Source organism: Cynocephalus volans, chromosome 9, assembly GCF_027409185.1.
Source record: "Cynocephalus volans isolate mCynVol1 chromosome 9, mCynVol1.pri, whole genome shotgun sequence".
Lineage (NCBI taxonomy): Eukaryota > Metazoa > Chordata > Mammalia > Dermoptera > Cynocephalidae > Cynocephalus > Cynocephalus volans.
The window spans coordinates 98,243,578-98,271,252 of NC_084468.1; the positions used below are offsets into that span (position 1 = coordinate 98,243,578).

Here is a 27,675-nt window from a genome sequence, read left to right on the forward strand (position 1 = left end):
CCTCGTTCTCCCCAGGGGCAGTGTGTTCTGTTCCGTTGTTTCTACTGAAGTTTTTCTCTTGTCCATTTACTACATCGTGCCTTTTGTCTCCTCAGCTCAAATTCCTTTAAGCTTTGTGTTCTCCCTGGTGAACACTCTGAGCCCCCAGTCGGGTAGCATTTTTTTCTTCTGTGTCTTCCCAAGTGCCACAGAATAGGAGAAATAATCAGTTTAGTTCCAGATAAGGCAAATCACGGCTGTAAAATCACCAAATTAGACACGGCCCTACAGGTAAGCTGCTCGGGGAAGCGAGTGATCCGAGAGGCAGAGGAGGCTGCTGTGCGATCTGGGGCCGACTGCCCAGCGCTGGCTGGATCCGACAGACCCATGGGGAGGACACCCCCGACGCGCGGCCATCGAGCCCGGACCCGGACCCGGACCGAGCCCTGCCCTCGGCAGGTGGTTTCTGAGCAGCTCTCGCAGGCGGGCCGCGCGGCCACCGATGTCGTCACCGCGTGTGCTCCGAGTGAAAGGCATTAGCGCAGGTCACGTTCGGCGGCAGGGCGAGCTGGCAGAGGCTGCAGCCCAAGCCCTGTGGGTCTTATCCGCTTCCCTCCGCCTCCCCACCCCATCCTTTCCCCTCGCAAATTGTCCTTGTCAGCAAGGGCGACTGCCCTTAGTAACTTCCCCAGAGATGGAGAAGGAACTGAAATCCAAACAGAGATGCCTTTTAAAAACGTGTTTTAGAGGCATTTTTTATTTCGGCGTGCTCCTCTGGACTGTGCGTTTTCTGGCATGACCTGTAAGGAAAAGGGTGGTGTGGAGACGGCCAAAGCAGACGACATTTCTCCACCATGACGGAGAAAGCTGAAAATATGGAAACTGTCCAGTCCAAAGTATGACGAAATTCTACAAACCCAGAAATCACACTTCTGTTACCATTTGACTACTCATGTTCACTCACGGATAGAATTTCCAAATAATTCATCCATCAGACCGGGACACTTCTGAGAGCAAATGGAGCACTGTGAATAAGTATACTGGGGCCACATAGGACTGTCCTGAGCAAGCAGAACCGGTCGATTATCCTACTCATGACCATTTAGAAATGTCCTTGAAGAAATTTTCTCTACACATGTATCAGAAACATTTTCAGAAGTTGAAGTTATGTCAGTGGGGAAGGAGGGCCAGACTTTCCAGCAGAACGTGACCACGGAGGTCCCTAATCTGTGTCTGCTTTCATGGAAGAGTGCTATCACACAATAGGTGCTCAGTACTTCTGGGCTGCTGGATGGGGGGATCCTCTCAGTGGCGTGCTTGTAAGTCATCCTCAGTAATCAGTGTGGATCGTTCACTGGCCTGGCCCATATGAGAGCCCCTCCATGCCAGGCAATCCTTCCCTAGCAGGAAACCCTTATTTTTGCCAGGTTGGTGGTAAGTTCACAAAAAGTCATCACCAACCAAGGCAGAGTTAGATTTTCTTCCTTCTCTTCTTTTAGTTTTTCATTCTTTCTGTCATATCCTTTTTGCACTATTTAGCATGTCTCACATAGACATAAGACTAACCGTGTCTTTTAACCATGATGGTTTTTTACCCATCATGGTGTGATTTGCAAAAGTGGTGAGACATGATGCCTGTTTTCAGGGAGCTCACAGTCCAGTGAGAGACACAGATGTGGTTACAAGGTAGTGGGATGCAGGCTGAAAGGTGCATGCACCTGTGGGCAGAAGGGGCATCTCAGTTCCACTGTTGAAGTCATGGCAGGCTGGTGAGAAGTGGAAGTGTTTGCATTGAATGCTGACAGTCAGGGACCTGAGTTTGATCATGAAGGTATTGGGGTGGGCAATCCAAACAGCCAGAACAGGGTGTGCAAAACCATTAAAGAGTTTTATGCAGGGCAATGGCCTGGTCCATCTCGTTTTTAGAACAAAGAGGATCAACAATGTGGAAGATGAAGTGGACAGAGTGAGATTGGAAGCAGTATTTTAAGCAAGAATCACTGGAAAGGAAGAGGAATGAAGTTTAGGAGCACAGGATTTGATAACCAATTACATTTGGGTAGGGAGAGAGAACAAAAAATCTAGACGCCTCCCAGGTTTCAGACTTGGGTAACTCAGTGAACAGTGGTACCATTCATCAAAACAGAGAATATAGGGGATAACAGATTTAGAAAAAGGTGATGATTTCAGTATTGGTTATGTTTAGTGTGAGATGCCTGCAAGGCAAGCAGTTAGAAATTTATAGCTGGCAGTCATATACGAGTGTACAGGTCCACAGTTCCTTATTCAGAAACCTGGGGTAACATGCCCTTCAGAATTCAGAACCTTTCCAATGTTAGGAGAGTTTTATGGTTCATGTACCATATGTTACATTCACACTCCAGCAGAGGTGGGGCAGCACCTATAGTCAAACATTAAAGTGTTTTGCGTAAAACTTTGGAGTAATCTCACTAAGTAGGGTAAACTGGACTATAAATAGCCTCTAGTCAATTCAAGTCTGGCTTAGTTGCCAAATTTAAGAAGAAACTTCCAGTTTCCAGAGCTTTTTGGGTTTTCTAAAGTTTGGATAGGAAATTGTGGATGAGTATAAGTAGGTTTGGTGTCCATTAAGAGATTTAATATATCTACTAATGTGAAACAGGGCCATTTCACAATTAATTGACACCATTTCAAAACTTCTTTGTGTTTTTTGTATTTGTTGTTTATATTAAGATATAGTTCATAGTGAAAGGATGACATAAGGTGAGGTCTCAGAGAAGCGAAAAGAGGTTGTACAAATGGACTCTGTGCATTACCCAGCTGCCACAAGCCCAAAATGCCATGCCATTCCAGTCCCTTTCTCATTTTACAGGGAAAATAATATTTCCTTCATTCCTTTCTCTGATTCTTCATGCAGAGATAGTCACTGAAGTGCTTTACTTCCTGCTAAAAACCTTTCTTAATGCCTGACTACCCCAATTTACCTGTAGGGCAAAGTAGACCAGGGCCACCCCTGACCGATAGCTCCTCGCTATTATTCTTCAAGTCAGGACCAACAGCTTAGCCCAGCCAGCAAGAGGTAGGGAAAAGTGTTTTTGCTGCTGAGGTGCTTCATCATAACATTGGTAGCTCAACAGCCTTTTCTTTGACTGCAATTTTCTTACCTGAACTCTGACCTTTTCAGCTTCACTCTCCAGCGAGTTAAGGACCCTGATCCAGGAGGCAAAGGAAATGAAGTGGCCCTTCGTGCCTGAAAAGTGGCAGTACAAACAAGCCATGAGCCCAGAGGACAAAACAAACCTGCAGGATGTGATTGGCGCCGGGTTGCAGCAGTTACTGGTAGGAAGAGCCCCACCACCTGTTCCTCCGACATCCCCAAGTGAGGCATTTGGACTCTAAGTGGTCTAATAGATTAAATTTCTTTGAGGCACAAGACAGCTCCCTACCCTTATGGTCAGCTCCACCAGATTGACTAATGTGGGGGAAATAGCTGTTCGGAAAGTGTCGCTTGCCATTAAGATCTTGTGTTGGAAAGCAAAATCTAGTAAAAGTGAAGGAGGGTCCATGGGTCTAACATGAAGTCCGTCATTCTGAAATATTTACATATCCTTGGTGGGCCAGAGAGGTAGTTCTTTTTTGTTGTTGTTGTTGTTGTTTGGGGTTTTTGTTGTGGTTGTTATTGTTGTTGTTTTCAGAGAGGTAGTTTTGATTCCACCATGCCTCACAGCATTTTTATTTTGAAATGCTACTTTCTAAAAGTTGGATAGCTTAACAAAATACATTCACCACTGTTTCATCAGTGAGACTTGCTCTCTAGGCTGTTGAAGTGTGGCATGTCCTTCCCTGTTCCTCACCTGGGATGCTGTTCACTCCCTTATTCTCATGACTAAGGTCATTCAGGGAGTATCAAGTCCAAGTCATTGGCATGCTTGTTCCTCAACTCATTTATTGTAAATTAACTGAACTGGTACTTCCACTCCAGATAGAGCGAGCCTCAAGAGTAGCACACAAACTCAATTAGAGCTCAGGATTCAGGCTTAGGTTCTGGGGATGTTACATGGAGTACTATTTTCCATTTGGGGAGCATTGTTTTGTGCTCACATTCTCTCAGATGATTGTCAAGGAAGAAAGTCTATTAGATTATATGTATTTTTTTCTTCCATAAAAAATATATTCATCTGGAGATCAGACATCAGAAGCAATGATGATATCCTAAAATTTTTACTTTGTTGGTTTATATGGGCTTGTGTTTCATCCCAAAATAAATGTATAGAAATTTTCTTTGCTTACTGGAGCAAAAATTTAGGGAAGACTCCCCTGATCTATGGACATACAACAGCATCTTTAGAGATGTAATAGGAACAGTAAAATCCCCACCTCTCTCATTCCCTCAGAAAACAAACAAAACAGGTCAAGCAGACTGAGGACTGCAGGTAAAGGAAGATGAGTAGCTGGAAAGAATGCAGTGGGAAGCCAGGGGTTTTAAGTAAATGTGGTAGACATTAGTGGAGAAGTAGAACAAAATAATAACAATAATATGTGTATCATTACAGAGTGTACAAAGCACTTGTACATGCGTCATCTCAGTTTGTTCTCACAGTAGCCCTGTGATGATTGTTGCCCTTATCATTCCCATTTTATAAATGAGGACATTAAGGACAGAGAAATTAACTTGTTCAGGGAACAGACCAGTAAGACGTGGAGCTGTGACTTTAAAGCTTCCTCCTCCATTCGACTCCAGTTCTCCCTCAGGAAGCCCCAAGTGAAAGCACATGTAGAAGCCCTGAGACTTGTTCACTCTAAAGCAGGATGAAGGCTGTCCGGCAGAACTTTCTGCAATGATGGAAATGTTCTATAACTGTGCTGTCCAGTATGGTAGCTACTGCCCATATATGGCTCTTGAGCACTTTAAATGAGGTGAGTTTGACTGAAGAAATGAATTTTTAGTTTTACCTATTTTTTACTTATTTCTGTGTAAATAGCCACATGTGGCTGGGGCTACCATTTTATTGAATAATGCAACTCTAAAGCAGTGGTTCTTAGAGTAAGACCCCAACAATTAGCATTAGCATCACCTGCAAACTGGCTGGAAATTCAAATTCTCGGGCTCCAATCAAAAACCCTTACCAAACCAAAAAACCCTGGGGGTGGGGGTCCAGCAATCAGCATCAGACAAGCCTTCCAGATGATTTTGATGGATGCTTAAGTTTGAGAACCACTGCTCTAAAGAGAAGAAAAGGGTAGTGAGCAAGAGGGAAAGGCTTAGATGCTGAAGGGAGATGTGAGTGGAGAAGGGGCAAGATAAGGAGTAAATGAGGACCCAGTGTGCAGGTTGTAGGAAACCAACCAGAGAAGAAATCTCTTTCCCTCAGTTCTGCTAGAAGAGCTGATAGATGCTTCACTTGCGTGGAGATCTCTTGTGTGCTTAGGCTAGTGGCATCTAAGAACTTTACAAGCCTTCCAAGTAAGGTGAATGCAGAATAGCTTCACAGAGGGAGTGACCCCTGCTTTGACCTTTGGGCTTAGAAAGTTTCTCACTTTTGAACATAGGCTAAGAGATCGTAACCAGAATTTTACTCCTCTCATTCCATCCTGCAATCACCAGATCACCCTTGTTGCGTTCAAAGCTGGTAGTGACATGCGCTGAAAAACTGAAGATGATGTTTTCAAAAATTCCAAGTCTTGCTGCATTGGGAGTTAATGTGAGTTGGAAGACAAGCTGCTCACAGTGGTTAGACTGTTTTAAGAGTCCATTTATTATTCCTCCAACCATGCCTCTGTGTGTTGCACGGATTTCACAGTTGTTGAAACAGAGGCATAGAGAATTTAAGCAGTTCATACCCAGCTCACAGGTCACTCAATGGCAGCTCTAAGAATCAGTCTATTAGGCCTTTTTAAGTCCCTAATGTATTTAATCTGGGAGCTTTTTGAACTCTGAGCATCATTTTCTTTACCTTACCCAGCAAGCTGTAAATTAAGCAACCACACCTCCTGAAGACTTTTAGGATGCTTTCCTATTGTGCCAGACCCGGTACACAATTGCTAAACCACTCTGTTTTGTAAATACAGAGAACAGTGGCACCCTGTGAGCCAGGCTCTGCTGAATTCTCACTACTTTTAACATCTTAGCTTGTTCACAGTAGCTTGAGAAAATCCCACGATTTGCTTTTGTCCCATTCGACCATAGGTTTCAATTTTAGTGTTTACTGAAACCGGATGGTCACATTTTAATGACCACTTAACTGGGAGATCCCGTTCTTACATAAAAAATATTTAAAGGCTACTGAGTTTGTCTTTTCGGTTCTTATTATCTCTTCTTACAATTTACTCATAAATATAAACTTTCCATGATTTTTTTTTTACCTTGAAATAAATCCTTCCCATAAAAACTTTCCCCTCCATTTTTAAAATTAGCATTACACTGAGAGTGTAAACACTATGTCTTAGTTAATTCCACAAATAACAAATCAAAGTGAGGCAAAGAATGCTTAAGAAAAAGGCAAGTCGTAAGCAACTATTAAGAGTCATTTATAACATTACTCTCTTAGGCTGAACTTCATAAGAAAAAATTCCACGTGTTTTGTGCTTTGCTTTCTGTTCACTGCCTCCCCCGTTTCTTCTCTCCCCGCTCCTCTCCTTCCCTCCTCCCCCCAGCCCCAGTCTTTTTTCTTTTGGTGTGTGGCCACAGACAGAAATTTATGGCAGGGGCCAACCTCCTTTACACTCCACACAAAGCTTGCTGACTTGAGAGAGTTTGTCCGCTTTCTCCCAGAAAAAACACCTGCAGTACGCTCCCCAAGAAACCTGGAGAGATGGGAGATTAATGTGGCTGTAATAGCTGGGCAGTGTTTTTGGTATTATGCCCTCTCCCCAGGTAGATGGGTCCTTTCCGAGATGATACCAATTATTTATTGCTGAAACATCTGTTGATAACTGCAGCTGCCCTGGTAAAACAAAGCATATCATGGGGTCACAGGCTATAGGGACCTAAAATCCTACCTCATGCTAGTTTCAGTCTATTCAGCAACACCCTCAAGTCCATGGGTTACCATCATCTTTAATGTCTCATCGTGCCATAGAAAACACTTTGTAAACACTGCGCTGCCCTGCCCTACAGGCTTTGAAGTATTATTTCATCTTCATTGGTAATTTATATTCCAGTGCCATTGTACTGTGGGAAAAAGAGGGAGAACCTTTTTTGTTTTCCATTTAATTGTATATTGCCTGACACTTTGACCTGTATTATTAGTATTAGTCAGAAAAAGGATTTTCTCCCTCTCTTATTTAAAAATAAAATTTCAAGGGAAAGTAAGCGCTCCTTTAGCTCTTTTCACTCAAAACAATGTTTACACTCTGAGAGGGAAAGATGAAAAGCGTGAGCAACTTTTTTCAAGTGTCAGAGAAGGGCATTTCAGTTTTTGAAAGAGAACAGTAAAGTCCTTATAAATATCACTCAGCAAAACCTTTGATGGATTTTTTTTTAAAGTATTGAAGGCATTTAGCATGAGCTTCTGTTTGGCTCGGCTTTGGGCCATCGCAGTGAAGTGCTGGCTGCTACAACCCGTCCCTGCTTCTGAGATGGTGGGGAAGGAAGGCACAAGTCTCAATGTGGATGCCACCTTTTGGAATTTTTTCAATAACTTCTACTCTTCTAGAATAAACAATGTCTAAGCAATTAAAAGAAAACCTGAAAATAAAGTTTTTAAAAAGAGATAAAGGGTGTATTTGGATTTGCATGTTATGGCAATTGCGAGCAGATTGAGGTGCAAGGCCAAGAACTGTTTGACAGGGCCTGATTTTGAGCATTCGCTGCACATGCTTGGGTATCCTGATGCTGGCGGGGGACCGGCCTCTCCCTGGCCCTGTTTCTGTGGAGGGAAGGACCTGCTTTGAGTCAGTCCTGGGTTTATTGTGGTGCCTCCTCAAGGAGATACAGGGTAATTTTTAGAGGTTGATACTATAGCACAGTCTGAGGAGAGGATGCAGGCTCACAATGGGGACTTTTTTTCTATTTCCTTTTCAACTCTACAACCATGAAAATTGTCAATCTGTTAATCTTTATGCCACAAAATTTTTTAAAAATATCTGTGCTACCTTGAGGTGATTTGAAGAGAGACCAAAAAATATAAATATTTAGTTGTTTTTTATGCTATCTTGGGTGAAAAAACCTTTGTGAATAAATAAAGTTTGATAAATTAAGCTTCTGCGATATTTTTTCTAATATTTCTCTTCAGATAGTCTCAGTGCCTTTAACTTGTTGATATTTTTATTGTTGAACTTCTTAAAATATTAAAGGGACAAGACTTAAAACGTAAATAAACATGAATAAAATAAGAGTTGCTCATTAAAAGATTTCAGAGAAAATCTTGAAAAATGTCTGGTCTGGTCTGATTAACTTGGGGGCAGATGAAGTGAAGAGGGTCTTTAACAAGAGATAACCAGAGTATAAATTTGTTAGAAAATGAAGTGTCAAGTTGAAGACAGACAGTTATATGGTGTGAGGACTAGGTAAGAGGCACTATCAATGGAACAATAAAATTCCCTCCATGAAGAAGCTCTTAGTTAAAAGATGCTCTTAGAACTGAAAAAACCCATTTATTCCTAGTGCCAGTTTTCATATTATTAATAGAGAATTCAAAAGCCATAGCAGGTATTGTATGGATTATGATTCTTTCTGCAACTGATTTTCTCAAAAGGACTTTTTAAATCTCTAACCAGGTGCTTTGGAGTTTTAATAGCTGAAATCTTTTTCATTGGCATTCAAAAACACAAAGTGAATATAAACTATTATTCATTCATTCAGCAAGTGCCAGTCCACATGTGCCAGATGTTTGACACAGAACTCTGAGAGAAATACAAAAGAAGTAGAAGACCCAGTTTATGTCCTGAAAAAACTTCTGCAGAGAGAGGGCAACCCTTGTGAAAGACCTGCTTATTGGAATCGTTCCTCCCATTTATTGACCACCTGATAGTGGCAGGTTTTCAATATATAGTCTTCCAGTTCTTACAACAACCCTTAAAGAAAAGTTTTATTATTCCCTTTTCACAATTAAGAAAATTAATGCTCAGGGAAGTTAAATAACTTGCTCAAGGTCATGATTTGAACTCCCTGTCTGCCTATGGACATTGTTATGGGTCAAATGTGTCCCCCAAATGTTCATGTATTGGAAACTTGATCTCCATTCTAACAGTGTTAAAAAGGTAGGAAATCCAATTACAGTATTTAAAAAGTGGGGCCTTTGAGAAGTGATTGGTCCATGAGAACTGTGCCCTTGTGAATGGATTAATCCACTGATGTTTAATGGGTTGTCATGTGCGTGGTTCTGATGGCTTTGTAAGGTGGGCAAGTGAGAAGGTTGGCTTTCTTGCTCATGCCATTTTCTTTCACTATGATACCTGAGTTGCTGTAGAGAGTCACCACCCAGAAGAAGGCCCACATCAGATGTGTTCCCCAGACTTTGGACTTCCTAGCCTTTAAAACTGTGAGAAATAAATTTCATTTCTTTATAAAATTACCCAGTTTCAGGTATTCTGTTATAAGCAACAGAAACAGACTAATATAAATAGATATCTCTGTTCTTTCCATTCAGGGTCACACCATAGGGCCATGCTGGTTTTTAAAGTGTTGAGAGCCAGTGGTTGGTAACAGCTACTACCCAGAGGCCCCTGATTGCTCCTACTCTTACCCTGCCTAATTCAGGACCCTCTGGATCTCTCCATGATCTGAAAACTAAAAGGACCCTGATCCAGCCAAATGACTGATGTCCCTAAGATTGCAACAATGATTAAATAATTTGATTTGGTCCCCTAGATAGGTAGCACATCAGAGGAATGGAGAATTAGTAATGGAGCTGAGTTACTTGTTAAAGGCAGAACAAACAGCATGTGGTGGCCAGTTGGATGCATGGGGTGGGCACCAATGACAGGCTTCTAGCCTAGCGATGTGAAGGGCAGGGACACCATTACCTGAGATAGAGAGCACAGGTGGGAAGCTGCTGTGTGCCTTCTTCATTTCTCCTCATGGATGTCTTACAGACACCTAACATTCATGGTCATCCTCTGCCCTCCCCCAAGATATGGTCCTCTTCCAAGGTCCATGAGCACAAGCTGGAAACTTTAGACTCATTCCTGTTACCTTCTTCTCCCTTGCTTGCCATATTGACTCCATCACCAAGTCCATTTGGTTTTACTTTCTAAATATCTCCCCAGTTCACCTCCACCACCATCACTACCCCTTTCCAAGGTGCAGTTATATCTTGCATGGGTTCCTGCCCTTGCTCCCTGAGTAATCTGCCACATGTGCCCTTCTCCTCTCCCCCACATCTTTTCTCCATGCACAAAGTGATTTTTGCAAACTACCAATCTAGTCATGTCACCACAATCTGTCTAGGAATACAGAACTCTGTAATAACACACCTACCCTGCAAGATGTAGTCCTTCTCTCTCCTGCCCTCACTGTACTTTCTCTAACCACATGGCCTCCTTTCAATCCATACTCTTCCCATGATTTTTCCACGTACGTGGATGTTCTCCATTCCCGAGGCACTTTCCCCCCCCTTCTTTGCCTGATTAGTGTCTATTTATCTCTTGCATCTCAGCTAAGGTCTCAGTTCTTCAAGGAAACCTTACCTCACTTCTATGACTAGATCAAAATTCCCCTATTATAGGCTGTACTCTGATTTACTACCTTTGTAGAGCTTTCTAAAGTTGCAGTTCACACCTTTTTTATGGCTTTTCTTTTATTCCCTATCTCTCTCCCAGACTGATTACAAGCTCCATGAGCACAGGGGCCTTGTCTGTGTTTATCATTATATCCCTCAAATAACAAGTCTTCAATAAACATTCTTGAATGAATGAATGAATAAAAAGATATGTATCTTGTTTGGAAAACATGGTGTTTGATATGCATGTGTTGTGGCATAGAAATGAGGGTGTCCTGTGTGTGGCCCACAGTCAGACAACTGGCTGGGCAGTGGTCAGGGGGATAATAGCCACATATCTCTCAGAAATGGAAAGCATTTAAGTAAATGCCTTGAATGCTTCCTGATAAAAAAATAAAATAACACCTGTCGAAGATAATTTTATTTATTGTGCATATTATAGACTGGAGTGGGGAGATCCTGTGTTTGGGGAGTACACTGACCTGCCGAGGACAGAATAATTATGTGAGGGCCTGCATGAACATCAGCTTGAGAGAAGTGGAGAAAAGAAGCAGATCTAGGAGGCATTACAGAAAAACAACCCAAGGGGATTGATTATTAAGATGAGGTGGTTTGAGGTAGACTTTACTATTGTTCCCACATTTTCACTGTTGCCATGGAACTTGCATGTCTTCCTCTGAAAGAAAAAAACCTTCCCACACCGTTATCAAGTTTGGCCACATGACCTGTTTTAGCCACTGAAATGTGACTGGAAGTGACACATGCCAGTCTCACATAGAGGATTTATGAGCCACTGTGTGTTTCAGCGGTTGGAAGTTTTTCTCTGCCTCGTGAACAAGATAGGGGCTGCTCTCTCAGCCTGGATCCTAGAAAAAGCAAGACACATGGAGCAAAGTCTCAGAATTGTAGCCAAACTGCAACCAATATGCAATATGAACAACAACCGCCAAAGAACTTTGTCATTGAAGGCAGTGAAATTTTAGGATTATCGTAGTCTTACTTAGTGTTATGGGTTGAATTGTTCCACCAAAAAGACACATTGAAGTCCTATCCCTCAACACCTCAGAATGTGACTTTATTTAAAAATAGGATCATTGCAGATGTAATTAGTTAAGTTAAAATGAAGTCATACTGGATTAGGTTGGGCCCTTAATCCAACATGATTGGTGTCCTTATGAGAAGATGGTCATGTGAAGACAAGAGACTCAGGGAATGTGGTAATGGAGGCAGAGATAGGAGCTGTGCAGATGCAGGCCAAGGAAGGCCCAGGCTTGCTGGCAACACCAGAAGCTAAGGGAAAGGCATGGAGCAGATTCTTCCCCAGAGCTTTAGAAAGAGCATGACCCTACTGACTCCTTGATTTTAGACTTCCAGCCTCCAGAACTGTGAAAAAATACATCTCTATTCTTTTAAGCCAACCAGTTTGTAGTACTTTGTTATGACAGCCACAGGAAACCAACACGACAAGTACATATGTGGAAGATAATGAAGCAAGAAAGCTCTCAAATGACTTCTAGATTTTTAACATGTAGTCCTATGCCTTTATTGGACAGAAGGCAAAATAAGCCCCAGTCCACGTCAAGAATAGAATTTGTTCAACAGAATATTTCAACAAAAATAGTTTCTAAAAGGAAAAAAAGTAGGCTCTAGTGCCTACTATTTATCCTTAAAAATGACTGGGGAAAATAGATTGGGATAAGCACATCACTCTTCCTAAATAATTCAGTGTGAGGGTCATACTAAGTCAAGAGCTCACTAAATGTCTCCATTTGAATCTCCGAGATATCTCAAGTCCAATATTTCCAAAACTGAATTCATCATCTCTCAACTCCTTTCTCCACCAGTCAAATTTTATCCTCCTCTGGTGATCACCATCTCAGTAAATGGCTCCACAAGCCTCTCAGTCCACCCCGTTACCCAAACCAAGACCTAGGAATCACCTTTGATTCTATCTTCGACCCAACCCTCATATCTCATTGGTTAACTAACCCTACTCATTTTCCTCTTAAATGTTTGTCAAATATGTCTTCCTTTCTCCAATCTTACTGCAGCTACACTGGCTCAGACTATATCATCTCTTTCCTAGATTATATCCAACTCCTCAACCTATCTCTAGTCACGTTCCTTGTACCAGTAAGGAAAGTAAAGTAATGCTGTAGTAAGATCAGTAAGGTCATGCTACAGGGGGAAAAAAAAAGTGTAGGTACTTAAAGCAAGTGGGGAAGCTCTCCTTTATGTCACTCTCCTGCAGGGACCCAGATAGATGGAATACCTACCATCTAGAATACCAATAGTTGACACCTCAGGGGAAAGCAGAAATGAGAAATTGTATACCAGATCTTAAATTCTTCCATACAAATGTGATAATTGGTCAAGAGAAGCCATGTGGTCACACCTCTCTTCAAGGAGCCAGAGAAAAACAACCCTGCCATGTACCCAGAAGGAGAAGACCCAGAAGTATATTGGCAGATAGTAGCCATGACCACCACCATGGCCTATCAACTTTTATCCACAGTACAAACAAAGCATCTTTCTAAAATAGCAATCTGAAATTTTTTTCCCTGCATAAATTCAAGGGGTGGGAGAAATCTCAACTAATTAAAAACAAAAACAAAAAATAACATCAACAACAAAATAAAAAACCATGTAGATCTTACAAAAGCACCTAATACTGATGCTGAACAAAAAAATCTTCTAAATAAATTTGGATGAACATTTTCATTGAGGTGACAGGATTACTAGTTACTTTTAATCTCTGTACTTCTCTGATTCTTCACAATAAACATCTCTTATCATTACAATGTAGAAAAACAAGGGCAGGTGCCCTTAATCTAGACAGGGTCAAATGTTCAAAAATGTAAACTTCTTGCCACTTCTCAAGAGCAAGTGCTAATACTGAAGGGCACATATCTTAGCAATGGAGAAACCAAAGTCATTAACTGACTCAGGTAATGCATCTTTTCACCTAATACAGTAAGGATTTGAAATGCAATATTCTTGTTTTCAAATCTGTTCTCTTCCCACTTGGTGGCCTGCTACAAGCTAAGTATCATTATCGTCCTGTTATATTTTAGGAGATCATTTTAGCATGTGCTTGTGGAACACAAACGTACACACACATGTGCGTGTCTGTACTCCAAAATCTTCATGGAGAAAGATAATACAAATCTGTCCATGAACCTTTTGAAGTACCCTTGCATGTGTGTGTGTGTGTTTAATTGGTTTTGAATACAAATTATTTCTCTGTCAAATGATAGAACTTCAAAGCTGAAAGGTAATTTAGAGATCCTCTGTTTCAAGTCCATTGTCAGATAAGCGGGGAGACTGAAACCCAGAGAGGGTAGGAAGTGGCTCACCTTAGGTAACACAGCCAGTCAGTGAAAATGACGGGACCAGGACACCCAGCTTTCCTAATCCCAGGCTGCGCGTTTCCTCCCTTGGTCCACACAGTTCCATTGTTAAACGAGCCTTTACACAGAGCTGTCGTGGGCCTGGGGCCGCCTTTCCCTTGTTGCATGGAGGTTCTCTCTGCTGCCCCATAACCTGCCCCTCCACCCCTTCTGTTAATGTGATTTCACTTTTTTTATTCAGAATTAATTAAAACAGAAATTTTATAATTTCTAATCATCAATATGTAAAACTTTAACTTCTTCTACTGAACACTATAGTTCTTGTTTTCAAAAGAAGCCAGATAAAAAGGTTCGGATTCTTCAAAAATAAATTTCACTTAATAAGTGAAAATTAGGTGATTTAGGTGCCAAGAGAATGGAGCATTAGTAGGACAAATATTAGCTTCAAGGCCTGTCCGTTTTCAGCTTTAAGATAGAGTATGATTAAAATCACCAAGGATTTAAACTCTGCTCTCTCTAAAAGTCTGCCAAAAACTGCCCTTTTAATACAATACTTTCAAGTTTCAATGGAAGAGAAATTAAAATGGTGGATTGCCCTTAAAATTCTACCAACGAAACTGGTTGCCACAGAATCAGGCATGTAAGTTGACTCTTTGATGAGGGTTAACCCGATGGCATGAGTTTCATGTCTCCCCGTAATGAGACCCGAAGGCTGAGCCAAGTCCTGAAGGATCTGATTCGAGTAAAACAAGGGGGCAGAGCAACCCAGCTCAACATGCTAGCAGAGAACAAACCGGTTCAAGTGTTGGGCAGACAAAAGAAAGCGATGACCTTCAGGAAAGAAATCTAGGGATGTGTTCATTCGCTCTCATTCGCAAGTAAGAATAACATCACCTCCTAAATCTTATATGTTAAGTAAATAAGGAGCTCAAATACTAATACTATCTCCATATAGCTGACACTGTTTATATGAGGTTGAACTGTATGAAAATATCATCTTTGTAAGTAAACAGAAATCAAATACTGGCATTTCATATTATTCATTCTGATATATTCTTCACAACATATAATCCTGGTAACATCCCCGCATAGTAGAATTAATTATTCCATTTTGCAGATGAGACAACTGGCTCAGAGAGCTTGAGTGACATTCCCAAGCCATGCTACAGAGTGTAGTTCAGCGGGGATATACTCCTGATCTCCCTCCTCAGTGCCACCTACCTCTGCCATCGTTTTATCACCTGTAATTACTTGTCTGCCTCATTAAACAAGCTGACCTCATTCCCAAGGGCAGAAACCAAACATTTTTAAGCTTGGCAAATTTATAGATTCTAAGAATTAGTACTTTCTTTTTAGGATGTGCTTGTACAGCACAAAAAAGGCTTGCTGTTATGCCACTGATTTTTTCAGTTGTCTTTCTTTTTTTTTTAATGCTTATCTCATTAGTAAAAACTTTTGAGCAGACACCATGATACATATGTGTGTGTATACATATATGTAAAATGACATGCTTGTACTGTGTTATAGATTTCTATAGGATACAAATTTAAGATGAATGAGACAAAGATTAAATGACTATTTTTAAATAATTTTTAAAGTTTCATTATTGGCATGAGAACCTTTTAGTTTATGTTACAATTGTGATTGAATATGTTTAGTTTTAAAAATCTTGACTTAGTACTCTGCTTTGAAGATGTGGCTAGTACAATTTATTTCAGTATTTGATTTTAATGGCTGCCATAGTTGAAAAAATTATGTGTGAAAGATATGTAGATTCAAATAGAAATGGTCAGCTATGATTACTAATTTATACCACTTATATTTCAATCCATCTACCAAATAAATCATTTGTTGAAATACAACTAGCAAATTTTCTCCTTTCCTAGTGTCAACTGCATTTTTCTGCAAGTTAATCAGAGAATATTATTTTTTGATGAAGAGTGTCAAAAATCCATCCAAACTCTTCACTTCGAAGATTTTTAAACAGGTTAAAATTTTCCCATTTGTGTGTTTCTTTTTTTATATGTGATACATTATTTTTAGTACCAAAATCACAATGAGGAAAACACTTCCAGCCTTTATTATTTGAAAGATATTTTTCAAAATACTTGTTGGATAGCATGCTGTTGTCAACCACCTGTCATCACAAAAAAGGCTGGCTAATTTGGAGCACTCATCTTTTTATGAAATAAAAATGTCTAAATTCTTTACATTTGACCATACTTTAAAGAACTTTGCTTTGAGATTTTTGTAGTCTTCCTCTCCTTATGAATTATTCTAAAGTGTCTGTGATTTGTGGTAATATAATGTGTAGATCTACTGGACCAGGTGTAAAAAACTGCAATACTATACACTGAAGACAGTTCAGTGGGTGAATTCTCATCAGCCCCTCTCCAAGATGAGAAATTCCTCAGGGGCCATCTGTGCTGAGTAATCACCTGATGCACAGAAAAAATAAGGGACTAGTTTTAACCCACTTTTTAAAATGTTAGTAAAGCTTAATTTCTTTCTCATTGGTAAATTTCAGGTGAAACTTTAAAATTTTTCTTTATGCTTTGCAGTCCCAGAGACTGATTTCACAGATCCACATGCAATGCACCCTCAAAATAATGAGCATCTATGAAGTGCCAGGTACTTTACATATATTTTTCTTTAATCTTCTCAGTAATCTATATGGCATTATTATCTTTATTTTGTAGATGAGAAAGTTGAAATCTAAAAGTTAAGTGACATTCAAAATTACACAACACAGTGCCTCAAAGCAGCAAACCCCCTCACCCTCTTTTTTCTGCACTTTCCCACAGTATCTTCCTCTAGTAACCGATTTGACTATCTTCTTCATGAAAGTGATCTCAACAGATCAGCTTCTTTTCCACATATTTGTGTAATCAGTCACATTTTGAAAGTATTAACAACTCACTTCTGGAACTTTTACATGTATTCACCATATGAAAACCAGAAGCGAAATATGTGTCTTTCATGGTTATTAGAAACTTCCTATCATACTAGGCATGAATTATGTCCATTGACATTTTACATGAAATTGAGGTCTCTGGGCCTTCTGGGTTCATTGTTAGGTAGAACTTTAAAAGGACTTTTGGGTCAGACTCCTAACCTTCTCTCTCAGTAGCTCTCCCATTTTATTACTTTGACTACAGGACTATGACAGCTTCTCATTACTTTCTGTGTAGTGGCCATACTTTTGTCTAATATGCTTAAAATGCACATAACTTAGATATGACATTAATAACATATTCATAATTGAATCATATTTTAAATAGATTATGAAAGCTCTTTATTTATGAATCTTATAGGGTATCTCTGTACCAAATGAAGACTACTTTGTGATATAAGTAACCATTCCTTAAGCTGACACTTCCTGGTTTTGTAGTCTGGAATTTTTTTTTTTTTTTTGAGGTTTTATTAAAGCAAGATGAACCCTCATTGAAGAAACATTTATTTTTGCTGCGCTTACATGAATGTGACTCTTATAAGATTTTAAAGTAATAAATCAGTTCCGTGTGTTTCTCTGCATATGCATAACTGTTAAATTGCAACAGGCACAATTAGGCTTGAGACTTCTTAGCCTTAACCCAATGGAACCCATTGGTTGTTACAAAGAATAATATTTATGCAGAGTGGACTTAGTCCCCAGGAAACAAAGAAACACTGCACTATCGGCTATAAGAGTCTTCTGATTCCATATTATATAAGAAGGATTTTTGCCTTTTAATCTGACTAAGTACTCTTTAGGAGGACAGGCATTGCCTCCAGGGGTCCAAGTGGTTGGGTGATGGAAGAAAAATGCATCCTCTTCTTCATCAGAAAACTTTTCCTTTGGAGGCCCATCTTTTTGGACGTACAGCCAATGGGTTGACTCTGGTTAGAATCCTCATCTTGTAGTCTAAATATTTGATTTTTATTTCCAACTCTGACATTTACCTATTCTATAATTTCTATAAGCCACTCAATCCATTTAGGTGGGAATTTTCATCATGAAAATGTTTACAGATCAGAAAACATGATGTCTAAATTGATTGTTATTGTATCTCCAGTGTCTATCAGATGCATTTAGGAGATGCTCAATCAATATTTTATTGAATGAATGAATGAGTGAATTCCCACTAAATCATATGCCAAACATCATTGGCTATATTGAAAAGATTCAGGTGTTAAGTTTATTGCAATGATGAATCCCCCCTTGTTTCTGAGATTAGAGCTCATGGACCCCAAATCACTTAGTTCTGTCCACGGCAAAGTGTTACATCAGCTAATATGAACCTTTGATTTTGCTTTCCATTTTATGGTTATTTCCAATAAAGAGGCCTTCTAAGAAAATATAGTTTTGCTATGAATTTATAGGTATTTTCATAGTTATAAAAGAAGAAATAAGAGTACTAATTTCTCAGGCTTTTCTAAAATTTCTTTGCATAGTGCATATAATCATGACATAGGAGATATCATTAATACATGTTTTGGGACTCCATACCCAGTGATAGAAGTCTGTACTTTTAAAGCAAGCTAGCTTGGAAAACAAAATCCCTTCTGTCATCTTCATCATCTGCTTTGATCTTCTTTAATTATTTGTTTTACTCCCTGAAAAAAACTATCAATATTTTCACTTATGCCTCATATAACAAATCATGATATAAAATCTGAAGCTTTACTAGGGTTGATATGCATGCATATGTGAAAATAAGTGAACCAGGAAAATAACAAATTCATGAACCATAAAAGAATTCATTTATTCACAATTACTTATTGCCTTATCTTCAAGGCATTGAGAATATAGCAGTGAACAAGACACAGTGCCTGGACATTGACATTTGAAGTAAATGAAAAACTCACATGTTGGCAGGAAGACAGGGAATAAAAAGATAAACTAAAAATATATTCAGAATTTAACATTGGAGAGTGACAAGAGCTATGAAGACAAATAAAGCAGAGTCAGGGGATAATGAGTAATTTTTTAAATATATTATTTTATTTTAACATTTACCTGTACATATTTGTGGGGTACAGTGTGTTGTTTCAATATGTGCACATACTGCACAATGATTCACTTACGGCAGAGAGCCTAGTTTTATACCTGCTAGTCCACCACTTTTCCTCTTCCATCTCCCTGCCCGCCCCCCCATTTCTGGTAACCATTATTTAATGTCTACTTCCATGAGAACCACTTTTTTTTTAGATTCTATATACGAGTGATATCATGTGGTATTTGTCTTTCTGTGCCTGACTTACTTCGCTTAACATAACGGTTCCCAGTTTCATCCATGTTGCTGCAAATAAAAGGATATAATTTTTTTTATAGCTGAGTAATATACTATTATGTATACATACCACAGTTTTGGGGTTTTTTTACCCATTTATCCACTGATGGGCATTTAGGTTGATTCCATCTCTTGGCTATTGTGAATAGTGTTGTGATGAACATGGGAGTGCAGATGTCTTGTGCATATATTGACTTCATTTCCTTTGGGTATATTCCCAGTAGTGAGATAGCTGGGTTGTAGGGCAGATCTATTTTTAGTTCTCTGTGGAACCTCTATGCTGTTTTCCACAGTGGCAGTACCAATTTACACTCCCACCAGCAAAGTGGGAGAGTTCCTTTCTCTCTGGATCCTGATAGCAAGTAATTGCAGGTACTATTATTATAGAGGAATGGTTAAAGAAGGGTTCTTTGGAAGGGTCACTGGAGCTCGTATCTGAATGTGGGAGCCATGCAGATAGCTAAGGGAAAAGCATTGCAGGCAGAGGGAACAGAGAGTACAAAGGCTCAAAGACACATGCTTGGCTTGTTCGGGGCTGACAAGGAGGCTAGAGAACAGTGAGAAATGATGAGAATGAGAGGAAACAGATCCATAAAGCAGTCAGAGATGATATCATACGGGGTCTTTTTGGTCATGATAACAGATTTAAATTTCATTTTAAATGTGATGGGAAGTCATGTTAAAATCAAAAGCAGGGAATCAACATTACTTAGTTTACTTTTTAAGGTTGGTGGTTGCTGTGTCAGGAATAGACCAGAAGGAGAGTAACATGTCGCAAGGGCAGGGATTCTCATTAGGAGACTGTGCTTGTATCCAAGCAAGATTATAACAGTGGCCTGGACTAAAGTGGATGCTCTGGAGGAGATGAAAAATGGTCGGATCCTATACATATACTTAAAGGTAGAGCCAGCAGGATTTGCTGATGGCTGGAACATAGAGTATGAAAGAAGAGTCACAAATGTGGAGTCAAAACCCACAGATTTTGTCTTCAGCAAGTGGGTGTCATTGCTGAGGTGGAGAACAGTGAGGAAGAAGCAAGTATGGAGGAGAAAATAAAGAGTTCTGTTTCAAGCATCTTAAGTCTGAGATCCTGACTGACATCCCAATTGGGCTGTGGTGGGCAATTCCATATACAAGTCTGCATTTCAGGAAAGAGATGCAGGTGGGCATTTCAGTTAGGGATCCATCAACAGAGATGGTATTTGAGGTCATGGGACAGTCTGAGTGTGGCTAGAGAGGAGAAGCAGTCTCAAGACTGCACCCTGGGGCCTGCAGCATTCCAAAGCTGGGGAAAAGGATGAACCAGCAAATGAGGAGGAAAACCAGGAGAGTGTGCGATGCCAGAAGCCACCTGAATAAATACAGGAGGGATTGACTGACACAGCTGAATGCTTTTGGGAGTTTGAATAAGATGAGGATTAATAAATGGTCACTGGATTTAGAGGTTGTTGGCAACCTTGAAAAGAATGGGCTCAGTGGAGTGTTGGAGATGAAAATTACAGATTTAAGAAAGAGTGAGCGGTTAGGAAGTGAAGACAGTGCATTTAGACAACTCTTTTGAGATTGGCTGTAAAGGGAGGCAGAGAAATGGGACAGAAACTGGAGGAAGATATATGGCCAAAAGAGGAGTTTTTTAAAATGGAAAATATTACAACATGTTTGTGTGCTGATGAGAATGATCCAGCAGAGATGAGCAGATTAGTGATGCAGAAGAGAAAAGAGGTGTTTACAGGCATAACATAAAGAAGGAACAGAGTTGAGAATAGAAGTGAGCAGTTGGCCTTACACTTACCAACAGGAGGGTGGTGGGAAAACATGGGTTCCGATGCAAGAGGGTTGGTAAATTTAGGTAAAAGAGGAAGGGCAATCTCTTCTCATTGACTCTTTTCTCAGTGAGATAAGAAGCAAGGTCATTAGCTGCGAGTGAGGGGGTTAGAGGCATTTTGATAAGTTGAAAAGGGAGCAGAAGGTGGGAATGGGCAGGGCTGAGGGCCAACTTCAGATTAATGGACGTGAGTTTAAATTGTCATGGTCATGTTTTTCTCTGGCAACATCCACTTGCTTAGATAGAAGCTCAGGTTAGGCAGAGAATTAGATATAATTTGGGGAGTTTAAGTGCCAATGAATAATACTCATCTTACTCTCCTGTGTTCAGAACCAACTGAAAGATACAAAAAAACAAATATAAAACAGATAGGGGAATGTAGCTTTAGGTATTCAGACAAGTAGGTTGGAAAATGTGTCACTCCGGACTGATTTTGTTGCTGGCAGGCCCCTTCCCTCATGCAGGACAGGCCAGAATGCACCCTCTCCTCAGGCACTAGGATTTGAAGTGAGGAGAGAGGAAGTTCTGAGCCAGGCACACCGCCCGCATCGGATAACTTATTCCACCTCCAGCAGGGGGCAAGAGTGAGGGGTGGGGAAAGAGGCTAGCTCAGGGGTCCTCAGCACAGCCGCACATTGGAATCACTTGGGGATTGTTAAAATAAACTAATGCCTGGGTAACACTTTCAGAGATTCTGATCAACTGGGTTGGAGTGCTATCTGGACATCTGGATTTTTGAAAGTCTTCCTAGGTGGTTTTAATATGAAGCCAAGGTTTTCCCCTAACAATAAACATGGCTGGAATTTGCCAGACAAAGGGGCAAAGGAGTCAAGAATGCTTTTTAAAATGCCATTATATTTGTGCACCACAGAATTTAAAGGGGCAAGTGAGGACACTAGAGGATTGTTGGGATAGTTAAGGACAGTGAGGTCAGTGGATTGCTGAGTTGTTGGAGTTGACCCTATCTATAAAAGAAGGGAGCTAGAAGAAGAGACATATCAGAGAGTCACATGTTTGAATTGCAGTGCTGACCAAGATGCTGTCAAAATGGCAAGTTCTAGGATTTGACCAACCGTGGGAGTAGGTGACTGAGACTGGGTATAGAACAAGATCATTGGAGAGAAGGATGTCATGGGCAAGAGAGAGCAGTGTGCTGGATGAATCTCCACGTGGATGTTGAAATCACCAAGAATGATGACAAGTGTCATAGTGGCCACCACAACCTGGGGTCCAGGAGAGAGGTAAGACATGCAGGTCCACAGCTCCCCAGGGACCGTGAGATTCACCAGGATCTGGGGGCATGATTGTCTATTTTGGTACTGCTTTCTTTTTCTTTTACTAGATAGCCAACTCCATCTGCAGTAGATGTGAGAGAAAGCAAGACAGAAAACAGACAGAGATGAACCAAAATGTTATCGTTCGGTATTGAGATAGAGAAGAAACTTACAACTATTTTCCAGAAGTAACTGAATCCACATTTTCCATTGGTAAAATGCAGGAATGTGATAAAGTGTTAAGAGGCCATGGGCATAAACCTTAAGAAAGTTCTGTTTTTTTTCTCCTCCTTGACACATTTTGTGGGTGGACAAATATGGAGTGCTTGGTCCATATTGGAAAATATGGACATGCTTGGTCTTTCACTGACCTCGAGAAGTCCAGTTTGATCAGTTCTATGCTTACTCTGCTTTTACTGTTGATACATAACTACACAGGCATCAATCACTTGTCATTTGTTTATTCTGCTAATTCCTCACCTCAGGACATCCCCCCTCACCACTTTCCATCTTTCCCTGCCTTTTTGCAATCTTCCAATTTGCTATGCAGCAATAATTTCCCTTCACACTGCTCCTGCCAATTGCAGTGCCAGATGGCTTCGGTTCTGCATCCCCTCACCCAGCCCCCCTCGAGAACAGCTGTCATTGTCATTGCTGTGAACACATCACGGCTTTGAACCCATAGCAGGGACCCAAACTTGATGCTCAGCATCAGGAGGGGCTCGTGCTAAGGCAAGGAACCATGAAAACAGCACACACTTTTCCTTGCTGCTGTTCAGCAAAAGCCCTTAGAAAAAAAAGACTCTTTAGCATTTTTCCAATCATCTGTGTATCGAAATCTCATTGTGGAGTTTAATAACTTTACCACCTGACTCAGCTTCCTATCCAGGAAGTTCTCTTTGTGCCTCAAACTCAATTAGAACCCCACGTTTCTCAGCCTGAAAACAGAGGTGAAAAAACAACTGCCGTGTGTGTGTGAGCCTGTCTCTTCAGAAATCCAGCACATTCTCTTATCCACATCCACGTATTTTTATTTCAACATTATCAGCTAACAAAAAAAAAATACAATTTGGTGGCTGTTCAGACAATGTTCCCCTTTAGTCGACCTTTGAAGAAAGAGAAAGAATTCCTACTCATTTTTGATGGTGAGATATACGACATTCAGCCCAACGTTATTGTGACACTACCTAAAAATATCATATTTTTGAGTCTTCTGGGATGACAGGTCAGTTCGTGAGCCTAAAAACCCCCCAGAAAAGGGAGGGGGGTTCGAATTCTGTGTAGACCAATATGCATTTCAAAGACACTGCCCATATAGTCAGTGGGTTAGGGTTTTTGTGTTGTTTTCTTTTTCTTTCTTTTTTGGGGGGCTGGGGGAGGGAGAGGGGCTCTCTTTCATGTTAATCTAATTGTGCATAACCCAGGCACATTTTACCACGTAGGGAAACTCTCTCTTTAGTGTCCCTTCCCTACCACGCACTCTGGCCTCCTTTCATTCCTCTCCCTCTGATGTCAGAATGCTCCCCCAGCGTACATTTCAGGGAGATTCCCAGGATGGTGATGTATTCTGCTCTGCTGCTGAGGAATTTACTATCCCCTTACTTGGCAGCAAATGAAAGTGGGTATTAATTTCTCAGAGTGCTGGTAGAAACACGAGAGAGAGCCCACAAGAATGATACCCACCTAAATCTGTATGTAGTGCACAGCATGCCGCCGGTTCAAAAGAGGGAGAGAAAAGAAAATGAAAAAGAAAGAAAAGATTCTCCCAAGTTGACTTCTCTGCATTTTGTGTCGTTAGGTTTTGGAGAGAGATGCAAGAGGTTTGGGCCCTGAACAGAGCTAAATTATGCAGCTGCAGGGATGCCAGGCTGTCCAGAATAGGATGCTTCGTTTAGATTTTCCACAATGCTATTGAAGTGCTTATTTTCCTCCTGAAGAGACACAAACAGATGCAAACTTCTGTAAACACTTTAGAAATGAATTCAGTGAGTTTGGCCTCTCAGCAGTGCTCAATAGCTGACAGAAAAATGTCTAATTAGTGCAAGTGGAAATAATAGGGCCACTTGGATTCCTTCCATCCTCCTCCAAGTCTACTTTTCCAAGGAACTCAAAGGCCCTTTTGTCTGGCAGGTCACCCTCTCTCAGGCTTTTGTGCTCCAATCTATTAAGAGTAGAAGGGGGAAAAATAGATTAGGCAATGTTCACCGCTCAAATATATGGCGTGTTCATGCGGGATGCAGAATGGGGTGTTTGCAGCATCAGTTTACAGGTGCTCGGGGAGGGATTCCTCCATTGGCGACAACCAAAAGCAACTCGCACGTGCGTGCTGAGAAAGCTGCCTTTCAAGAACCAGCTTTCCTTCACCAAGTGCCATAGAGCCTGTTCATTTTCCTTCCTCTTTCTCAGCTTCCAGTAACATCATGCCTCAGGGCTGGCAGAGAGAAGAAAGAGATTAAAAGAAATCAGAGGTTTAGCCATTCTCGGAGATAAGCCTTGTAGATGTATATGCATGACCCATTATTTCTGTTTTATTCTATTGAAAATTCCACTGAAACTTATTTTGGGAGCCTGTCTTTGCCTGTTGTTGATATTTTGTCACACAAGAGAGTGGGAATGAGTGTCTGACTTCTTTTTCCTGTTTTTTTCATAGGGATCCATGTCATTTATTAAGTACCCACAATCTGCCAAACTCAACTGAGCATTTGGACTCGCATTTCCTCTAATCCTGAAACAGCACTACAAATAGATATTATGCACATTTCACAGATGAGGACACTGAGACTAGAGAGGTTAAGTAACTGTCCATGGCAAGTAAATAGTGAAGCTATGAAACAAACCCAGATACCTATAGTTTCATCTCAGGGACTGTATTTTTTATCTCTAGAAATTTGATTTGGATCATTTTTTATATATCCCATGTCTCTACTTCATGCAGGATACCTAACTTTTACTCTATCTTCTTGAAATATAAAATACAGTTATAATAACTGTCATTTGGGGCCAATTTCTATTGATTTATTTTTCTGTGCAATATTTAATGCCTGATAATTTTTGACTGTATGTCAGATATTGAAATTTCCACCTTGTTGGATGGTAGTTATTTTGTGTGCCTATAAATATTCTTGAATTTAGTTCTGAGACTCAGTCAAGTTAGAAAATAGTTTGATCCTTTTGAAGCTTGCTTTTAAACTTTCAGAGTTGGATAGGTAGTCTTACTCTAAGGTGAATTTTGTCATGATACTGAAGCTACCCTTTAGGATACTCTACTCCATGCCCTGGGAGTGACAAGATTTTCTGCTCTGGCTGGTGGAAGCACAAGCTGTTTAGTACCTGAGGATTGTTTCCTCTGCTCCTTTCAGGGGACTCTTTTCTCAGCCTTGGGTGGCTTCTTTCCATGCATGAGCTGATCAGTATTCTGCTGAAGACTAAGAGGGAACCCTCTGCAGATCTCCGAAAGTCTTGCTTTGTGTAGCTCTTTCCTTCTGGCACTCTGCCCTGTGAACTCTGGCCACCACGGTCTCCCCAGACTCCATGAAGCTCGATCTCAGCTCAGGAAGACCACCTCACAGAGAGTTCCACTGGACTTTCAAAGTTCCTTTGTAGCTCAGAGTAAGGGGTGCCCAAGTGAAGTGATCCAAGCTAATCATCAAATCATTCACTCTCATGACATCAACTTTTACTAGAGAATTTCAAAGCATTAAAATAAAAAACCATCTCCTGGGGAGTTTTCTTTCCTTTGTCTTATTTTCAAATACTTAACAAGAACACTCCTTTCATTTGGAATTTGTTCTTATTTTTCCTTGGTTTTTGTTTTTTTCCTAGACTTTTCTCATCATAATGAAGGATATGAGGTCCCTAAAGTCACTGGACTAAATAGTAAATTCAGCCTAGCTTCAAAGACTCAGCTTCCTGTGCCCACATTAGGCACTGCCCCAAATGACCTTCATCCAATCACAGGGGGAAAGCAGAAGACAAACTGACACTCAAGAAACTTGTGTTCCTCAAGTGTTGGCAAAGATGTTGAGAAAATGGAACCCTGTGCCCTGTTGATGGGATGGCAAAAAGGTGCAACCTCTGTGGAAAACAGTATGGAGGTTCCTCAAAATATTAAAAATAAAACTCTCTTATGATCCAAAAATCCAACTTCTGGGCATGTATCCAAAAGAATTGAAAGCAGGGTCTTAAAGAGATATTTGCACACCTGTGTTTATGGCAGCATTAGTAACAATAACCAAGAGGTTGAAGCAATCCAAATGTCCATTGATAAATAAATGGATAAGCAAACTGTGGTATATACACACAGTGAAATATCATTCGACCTTAAAATAAAGGAAATTCTATTTGCTGCAATATGGATGAACCTTGAAGTCTTATGCTAAGTGAAGCAAGCCAGTCACGAAAAGACCGATGCTGTATGATTCCACTTACATGAGGTATCTAAAGCAGTCAAATTCATACAAACAGAAAGTAGAATGATGGTTACCAGGAGCGGGGGAGAGGAGAGAAAAGAGAGTTGTTGTTTAACGGGTATAGAGTTGCCTATGTGCAAGATAAAAAAAAGTTCTGGAGATCTGTTTCACAACAATGTGAATATTCTTAACACTACTGAAACATACACTCAACAGTGATTAAGAGGGTAAATTTTATGTTACGTGGTAGAGAGAGAAAAGTAGACAGACAGACTTTAATTCCTGCCTAGTTCTGACCCTTTTGATTTTGTAACTTTGGAAAGTCACTTAATCTCTCAGCCTCTGTTTCCTTATTTAGATTTTAGATTTACTATAAAATTTAAATGAGATAATGTGTATGAACATTTTTCATAAACTAGATGGTGCTACAAAGATGGGAACCATTATTATCAGTGAGGAAAGGGTGGGGAATCTCTCCTGGAGAATAGGCTACCTCTGAACACTGCATCCCAAGTGGTTACCACAGCTACCCTGAACCCGATGTGGGGCACCAGTGAGAAGGGAGGGCAGACTAAACACCAAGCATGTACAGAAGTACAACATCAGAGAGAGGGCACTCACTGGCTTGCTGAGGACCCTCCGAGAGACATATCCAGGAGCAGGGTGACAGGAATAGAACTGTTCTTTCTAAGCAAAAGTGGAAGGAAGGCTGGCAGTGGCAGAAACTGCAAGTTCTGCAGATAGGAGCTGAAGTTGCAAACCAAGGGTCTGTATGTGTCTCTAGCACAGGAAGGACTCTTGCTCAGAATCAGGCATACAAAAAGACATCAATTTGCTTTTCCATCTTTGAATTTACATGTTATGAATATCAAATGACTGAATTGTTCTCATTTTGAAACTAGCGTTTTTCAGTTTGATGGTTTAT

At 40.5% G+C, this 27,675-nt stretch overlaps 1 protein-coding gene across 1 annotated transcript in view; it reads left to right on the forward strand.

The window, feature by feature from the left end:
* The window catches only part of ALPK1 (alpha kinase 1), a 124,816-nt gene that overhangs the window by 69,451 nt on the left and 27,690 nt on the right, over positions 1 to 27,675 (forward strand). Inside the window, 1 exon segment of the mRNA XM_063107469.1 lies at positions 3,143 to 3,297. Within this exon segment, the coding sequence (XP_062963539.1) occupies positions 3,143 to 3,297 (155 nt within the window).